The following is an 8,449-nucleotide window of genomic DNA, read 5'->3' on the forward strand; positions in this document are numbered from 1 at the left end:
TCTTTTTTACATGTTTTATTACACATTTTTACAAAACAAAGAGTAAAACAAAAAAGTAACAAATAAAAAGATTTAAAACTCAGTTGCTTTTTGCTGAGGCACTTAAATAAATACTATGCCAAACCAACTGAGGTAAATAAAGATTGTTCTTTTGTAATAAGTTACGGTAGGTGTGTTCTCCATTACAAGTGCATCAAGCTCGTGTCTCTCACACTTGTCGACCCCCTTCTGGAGTTGGCTCGGCGGAAGGCAGGGGGAAGCTGCAGAACATGGGACAATTCCAGGCAGCCGTGGCCAGGGAAATGGAGACAAAAGGTGCCATCCTTTAAAAGGTAAAAAGAGAACAACATGTTATTTTCATTGAAAAGTGAATATATTCATGAAAACCAAGGTATGCTACTTATTGAGAAGGATGCAAATGACCTTAGACATTTCCATAGTACAAATGACAAAGAACAATCACAAACTAGTTCAAAGGGGAGGTGTACTGCCAAGGCAGAAATGAGATATGCAGCCACTTGTACATAAAGATTCAAAAATCCTTTTGTCTGTCTAGCTCTATAACCCTTTTATGTTATCATTCAGTTTATATGATCAAATATTTTTTGGTAATGGCTTTGTTTCCAAGATAACTAAAGGTGACATAAAACAAGAATTATGATACTGCCTCCAAAAGCTTTTCAATGTGAAGTTATAAAAGTAATTTTTGTCAAGACGTGTATCTGTTTAGACATTTTGGCTTTACTTTCCTATTTCCAGTAAACATTCTGCGACAGAAATACAGCAAGGGTCATTACTGATTCTATCTTTAGGCTGCCATACTCATCTTGTGGCTTCAGTAGTCCACAATGGCAGCTCTGTTTACTTTCTATCAGGATAGGTTAAATTGAACTCCAAACTCCATGGAATTATGGAGAACTTTATAACCCCCCTTCCTTCCACCACCCCTTTCTACTAACTTCATTTAGGTCACTCACGACACAAGTGAGTCAAAAAAAGCTATATGTTTCTTTTTGAGTTTTATTTTTACTCAATAATAAGGTGACCGGTGGGCCCATTCTCAACACAGATCTAGAAATTCATTTTTTATTCAGCTGATTTTTTTTATCTCTGCCTTTCTTTAAGGAAACCTCCTAAACATGCATGCTACAATCTAGATGCCTGGCTGTCTTTGTAGATTACTGACCTGGTACTTGGTGGCACAGTTAGTGATATGTCTATGGTCTTTGTAAGGTGTTGCATATTATGTTGGTACTATATAAATGCAGGATATTAATAAATCCTAATGCAAAATGTTAAATATGTATAGCTGTTTTGAGTGAATGAAGAGAGCAATAGAGTCAGATTGTCCGCAAAGTAACCAATCATCTAGCATTTGCTTAAGAAGCCTAAAACATTAGCCCCGTGTTTTATGAACTCAAAATATGTACTAAATGAAAATACTCTATAGCCGTTTTTTTTTATATAAGGTCCCCCAATAGACATTTGTGTTCAAACTACATTCATCTCCCCAGACTTGTGTACATGGCAAGCAATATTCATTAGAGGGCAGCTCTTACTCTTTCAGGAACAGTGCATCTGTACAAGAGGCGAGGATTATCTGCCAGCATTGCTAGTGCTTGACATGTGTGTGCTTCTAATGTTGAGATTCTGATAGACACAGGAGGAATCATCGCTGACCCTGCCAGAAGAACAAAAAGTAAACAGGAAAATAAAACTCATTTGCTACAAAATAAGTAAAATCGTAAAAGTACATTACCAATATGAATAGAACACCAACCAAAACCTCTGTTTTGCGTTTGAACTGCCATTTATAGCTAATTTATTACATAAAATGCATGCAAAAAAATCTGTTCCCAAGATGTCCTAAAACTAAAAGAACAGGTTAACAACCACAAACAAAAATGTCCCCTAGTTTAGTCTTACACAGGAGCATATCCGCAGCCAGTTTTATGCTTGACCAGCTGATACGATCAATATTCCAATTGGTAAATTGAGTCCCAAAACACTACACACATGTACAATATTCTACTTCTCCAATTCCTTTTCTAGGAAAGCAATCGGATCATTTGTACACATTAGAGACTTGTGTAATTTTTGATTGATGTTGATCTATGCACAACTCAACCAACAAAAAAATTGGTCTTTTAGAGTTAGTTTTATGCTGATTTTCTCATAATTTAATTCAGATCCAAAAGTTTAATTTAATTGGTTGTCAAAATCTGCTTGTGTACTAGGCCATATACATTAGGAGACAGCTAGACTAACAAAGCAATTCAAAGAGACAGACTGGTCAAATGAGAGAGAGCGAGTGTGAGAAGAGTGTCCTTACCGTGCATGGCTAGGAGCTGCAGCAGATGGTGTTCTTGGTTTCATCTGAATGTTTGTGTAATCGCGCTCACTTGTCCTTCCCCTCTATAAATATATAGGCATTATAGGTATAAGGAAGCTTAAAAAAAAACATCTGGTGAATTTTTTATGTCATCTACATCGTTTGCATTTCAAGGATAACATGTTGGTGCAAAAACTGATGGATAGAAGAAAAAGAAAAAAAACACACAACAACTGTGTCCCCAAAGCCCAAGCTGCTAAAAGCTGAATTTTTTTGCAATCAGAAAATAATGACAGTTTTTTTTGTTTTTCACAGAAAAGCTTTTCTCCTTCACACCCTTCCAAAAATGTAACTGCTAAAAACTTCTGATGATTGGATCATTTGTGAATAACCAGTAGGAAACTTTAAAGATTACCTGGTGCCAGGGTATGGGCATACAAGAAAACACTGCCACAACCCAACCTGAACCTAAAACCAAATCATGCGCCCTCTTGTGGATGCTTTATCCTATTGCAACCTGTTTGCCCTTTCTGCTGTCATCTGCTGGAGATTATGTATACGGCATGCACTAGACTGCAGGAAAGGGTGTTTTTACTTCTCAAACATACATATCGGGTATACTGCTTGTTAGTGCCAATCCGAATATGCAAGGGTTCCCTTGACCAGTTGCAATAAATTTAACTACTACCCTCCTCCTGTAGAGGCCTAGATTTTCCATAAGCACGGCCATCTTCTCTTTTCATTAGCCATTACTAAGCATTAATGATATAACTGTGTATGTACAAAGGGGTTATATTGTGATGGAACCCAATCCTGACACCTAGACCGGCTGGGACAGTACACTGTAATGCATGCGTATTTTTAGTTTAAATTTCTAGAAGAAAAGAGGAAACTCTCACAAACACAGGAAGAAAATGCAAACTTCTATTGAAAACAGTGTCCTGGCAATGACCCAGTGCCTAAGTTCATGTTCAACTTTAAGAATATGTAAAAACTTACAGATAATCTCCTTTACCTGATCACTGATTTACTTAAAACATTATAATATTAAAAGCTGAACAAAGGAGAAATAAAAATTACCCTCACAATGAGGCTCCCCTTGCACTACAATGGTTAAATGGTTGCTTTGTCTGGCATTGGGGTATAGAAAGATTAACTATAGTTACCCTATTTTTTATTTCCCCAGCAGCTGGCACTTTTCAAAGCTCCAGGGTGCAGGCAGGCACCTAACATCCTCACTTACAATGCAGCACCACCGGTCCTGCTTTGTACATGATAATGTTCAGTGCCTGTGACCGATGAAGCAGCGAAGTGAAGCCGCTTTGAGAAACAGTACAACTGAGAGGAAGCCTGCATGAGAAAGGGATAAGGTAATTATTCTTGATTTTTATTTTTCACCTAGACAAAACAAGCATTTAACCCTTGCATTGCAGAAGAGAAAAACAAATTGTGCTCTTGTGATTTCCCCCCCCCCCCCCTACATTTTAAAACCTGCAGTTTATAAAAAGCAAGGAAATCAATACTTGATTAACTAGCAAACCTCCAAACCCCACTCCTCGCATCTTTGGAAATGTATATCTTCCAGCTATAGTAAATAGTTACAACTTAGTAAATTTCATAGCCTATCATATACATTGCCGCTTCTTTTAGAGGTAATAAAACCTGGTATCCACAATGAAAGATGCCATTCCTTACACTTAAGTAAGGAAAAAGACTGTTCTAAAAGCATTTTTTTTATTTATTGACTTTATTTTGCAGGTCATTGCTGGAACCACATAATATGTTTACTGGTCATTACTTCTATCGGTAAAACAGTTAAAGCAAATGCTACCACAACAAGAATATAGCACGGCTGCGGAAATAGCATCTACTCACCTGTTCATCTTCCAGATATTTCTTTTTGGACTCAATATACTTCTGTACAGCCATATAAATAAACTTGTATTGGGCCTCTGTTTGTACCATACCCGAGCGCTGCTGTCTCACCATCTGGATGGTCTTTGGAACGTCAATGTCACAATCCAAGCCTGTGTGAGTCACATTTTTGTGAAATCTTTACAATTTTTGCTTTATAATTTACACTGCACAAGACATAACAGCAAAGATGCAGATCATAACTACTGTCAAAAGGTAGGAGAATCTTGCTTACAGTTTAAAGCCCATCTCCTATCAAAATTCAGTAGAGAGACTCTAGAACTTCAGGTTTTTATTACAATTCTTGTTCTTTAGAGGAAAAAAGATAGCAAATATCTTCAGCAGGAATGCAATAAAAACAGAGGTTTAATAGAACTTCTTAGAACTCCTTCTGTGTTTTCCCGTTACAGTGATACATGAAACCCTATTTGTTGTACCAGTGCAACAAGGACAGGTAGTAGGAGAAATCTCTGTAGATGAGCTATAGCCAAAAATAAAAATCTGAAATCATTTTTTTCCTCTTCAGGGGAACAAGTGCCAATAGAAGTCCGAGAGGTATTACCACTTCCCCAAACCATCCAAGGAAAAAGGAAAAGCCTGGAATGGATTTGTGCTTTAACACATAGACAATATCAAACAATATAACTTTATGATAAATCTGGGCCCTTACCTTGCCTGTTTATAGTATCCACCAGAATATCTATCACTATGATTGTACCAGTGCGCCCAATGCCAGCACTAAAAGAAAGCACAAAAGAAATGGATGTTGTATACATCAGGTTTTTAAGACATGGAGTAATACTTTCTGCATAGCAATAGCACAGAATACCTGCAGTGCACCACTATGGGCCCAGACTGTGGACTTGACTGCTGGGCTGCATTGATCTCCTCCAGAAAGCTCAGTACTCCCCCGGCTTCATTAGGGACTCCATGGTCTGGCCAGCTTAAATACTGATAATGCCAAATGTGCCTTGGAGGGTCATCCTGTAACAGAAAATACAAGAAAATTTAGAGTTCTAAGACCAGTGATAAAGACACAGGGTTCGCTGCAAAATAAACATTTTGGCCATTTGTCCAAATGTTTTCATCTGTCATTAGAAAGGCACACTGTCCATTCCAAGGTGTTCTAATATTACCTTCCAGAACTTAGACTACAAATTAAAAACCCGGGAATACCGCCAGGAGATATCCAGAAATGTTAATTGTGGCTACACAATACCCTGAATGTTTGCTTTTCTCTGTTATTAAAGGGTAAGAAAAAGAAGTTCTCAGATCATACAATAAAAACCTGAACTCTGGAAGTTGTGCACAAAAAATGGCAACCAGAGGACAAAGGACTGGTCACCAGTGTGCAGGTAGGCTCCTTGCAGCTGACCATTCCTCCATACTCACATAAAGTGCTTTCTTCTATGCGCTGTCTTTGTATGGGGGAATTGGCGCAGGGCCTTGCTTCCATGCAACACTTGCCTACTGACAACTAGTCGTACCTATTCAGCAAGGATAACAGTGAACGGAGCAGTAGTGATATCACAAAAGGCAGCACTGCCTTACATTTTATCACACTGCTGATATACAGCTATAAAGCGCAAGTCACAGGAAGAGTACTGTTACTTTTCAAAAGGAATGAATTGGAACAATACTTAGGAAGAATGAACCTTCCTAGATGTTCTCTATAATATACAAAAAATTACAGATTTAGTTCAGATTTACTTTAAACATATCCTAAAAAAAATCTAAAACCATGAGCAAGAAGGCTGTTACTACATGCATTTCAAAATTTGACTAGAGGCCACCTGCAAGTCATATTATAGAGACCTAATTAGTTGCATAAATCTGACAGAAAGGCCAAACAAAACTATATCCATGCCAAGTATCCAAGAAACAGTTAACCAAAAAAAATACAAAGCATGGAAATGCCGAGCTCCTCACTCGGCTGCAGCAGTAATTATAGGAATGTCTTGGCGATGTAATGTTGGCAGCAGATTTCGAGCCCTCTGATCTGCCTGACAGCTCTTACGCCGACGAGAAGCGGACAAGGATATGTTTATTATCCAATTACATATGGGTGAGCACTGCTACAGAGAAACTGTCACTCTCCATGCTAGAAAATAAGCCATGGAAGTTGACACAAGTGTCAAAACACCATATTTAAAACTAGTCATTATGTGCAAATATTTTTTTGAAAATGCAAAACAATTGACACAAGTAGATATTTTAGTTCAGAATGTGTAAAGCCAAGCTTTCATACCAGATAAGCCAACGCTTTGCTTAAAATGAGGTTTAAAAGTACAATATGTTTACCTGTCATATTTTGTTTAATGAAAGAAGATCACAAAAATGTTTTTGTGTTATCTGCACAAAATGAGTTCTGGTAAGTGAACAGCGAGCTTTGCTATACTATGCACATATTATAGTGTATCTCTCTCATATATATATATATATATATATATATATATATATATATATATATATATATATATATATATATATATATATATATACACACACACACACACACACACACACACACACACACACACAGTTATTGTTTTAACCTGTACATAGTATGTACTCTTTAGTATAGTACATCATACATTATAGGACTGCAGATTAGATTGGATTGTATGTATTTGCATAAAGTTTATTCTGTTAAAGGTATATTGATCTATATATCATTTGCTTGTGGACTCCAATATGTTGTACATTATTTACACCATGCCTATTTCTTTTAGCATACAGTGATTTCCAATATGTTAAACACCATATGATATGCCTATGTATACACAGAAAAGAGAATGGGCAGCAGTGAGCCACAAACACTTGCATTAGCGTTGTTCTAAAACAGTTCAACATCTCTAGACAATCATAACACAAATGCAAGCAAACTATACTGTACAAGGGGGTGCTGAGAAGTTCCTGGCTTTGACCCCTTTCAGATGAAATAGAAAAAATAGAAAAAAGTGTGGGGGCACATGACACCCTAATAACTGTGCAAATATCAGGTCTTTGCAATTCATAAAACTGTTTTTTCTTATAGTGAGTGAGCTGTGATGGCAGAGGCACAAGCAAGTTTCACGTCGTTGAAATTACGGGTCGTCATGCAGTTTTTGTTTCTCCAGGGAAAGTCAGCGAAGGACATTCACACTGAGATGTCACAAACACTGGGGGAGAAGTGTCCTTCCTACAGCACTGTCAAAACCTGGATATCTCGTTTCACGGGGCATTAACTGGGCATTTCACCGTTAAAGCTAAGCCCCGCAGTGGGCGCCCCCCAACCTCAACTGACCTGGTAACCTGCGATGCGGTCCATGAGCTGATTATTGAGGACGGGCGAATTTCCGCAAAAAAGATAACCCAGATACTTAACATTTCACGGGAGTGTGTTGGGTTTGTTATCACCACTATCCTAGACATGCGGAAGCTTTCAGCGAAGTGGGTGCCGGAAGGAGGAACGAACTGATGCATCCAAAGCTGTTTTGGCCCATTTTGAAGCTGCACAGAACTTTTTGGCTAGGTTAGTGACTGAGAATGAAACCTAGCTCCACATCTATGATCCTGAAACCCAGGAATAGTCAAAAGAATGGTGCCACAGTGGGTCTCCACGGCCGAAGAAGTTCCGAACACAGAAATCAGCCAAAAAAGTCATGGCGTCCGTTTTTTGGGACAAAGACGGTATTCTGTTGGTAGACTACTTACTTCAGGGCTCTAGTATCACCGGACAGTCTTATGCTAACCTCCTGGACCAGCTGAAGGAGACAATTAAGAGGTAATGCTGTGGAAAGTTGACGAAAGGGATCCTTTTTTTTGCAGGACAATGCACCTGCGTACACGACCAACGTTGTGGCTGCCAAATTGAACACCCTGGGTTTCCAATTGGTCCACCATCCCCTACTCCCCTGACCTGGCCCGAATCTGGTATTATCTGTTCCCAAATTTGAAGAAACACCTGAAGGGGCAACGTTTTGAGGACATCTCTGACAAAGATGCTTCTGAGAGCTGGTTTTGGGCCCAACGAAAGGACTTTTATTTGAATGGTTTAGAAAAGCTGCAACTACACTGTACCAAGTGCATCAGTCTCAGAGGGGAATATGTTAAATTATTGTTATTTCACAACTCTGGCTCTCTTCTTTCTGGGCAAAGCCAGGAACTTCTCAGCACCCCCTGGTACACCAGTGTTTTGTGACGTTAACATGAGGAAAACCT

The 8,449-nt window shown here is 38.5% G+C and overlaps 1 protein-coding gene across 2 annotated transcripts in view; it reads right to left on the bottom strand.

Annotated features, from left to right (window-relative positions):
• The window catches only part of LOC140340568 (tyrosine-protein phosphatase non-receptor type 11-like), a 75,416-nt gene continuing 66,967 nt past the window's right edge, over nucleotides 1-8,449 (bottom strand). For both annotated transcript variants that reach the window (XM_072425855.1, XM_072425854.1), the window contains exons 11-16: nucleotides 5,076-5,230; nucleotides 4,917-4,984; nucleotides 4,208-4,359; nucleotides 2,333-2,415; nucleotides 1,560-1,681; nucleotides 1-323 (exon numbers count right to left, since the gene is read on the bottom strand). In XM_072425855.1, the coding sequence (XP_072281956.1) occupies nucleotides 1,597-1,681; nucleotides 2,333-2,415; nucleotides 4,208-4,359; nucleotides 4,917-4,984; nucleotides 5,076-5,230 (543 nt within the window). In that variant the 3' untranslated portion in view covers nucleotides 1-323; nucleotides 1,560-1,596. The remainder of the gene's footprint in view (nucleotides 324-1,559; nucleotides 1,682-2,332; nucleotides 2,416-4,207; nucleotides 4,360-4,916; nucleotides 4,985-5,075; nucleotides 5,231-8,449) is intronic.

Source organism: Pyxicephalus adspersus, chromosome 11 (genome assembly GCF_032062135.1).
Source record: "Pyxicephalus adspersus chromosome 11, UCB_Pads_2.0, whole genome shotgun sequence".
In the NCBI taxonomy this organism is placed as follows: Eukaryota; Metazoa; Chordata; class Amphibia; order Anura; family Pyxicephalidae; genus Pyxicephalus; species Pyxicephalus adspersus.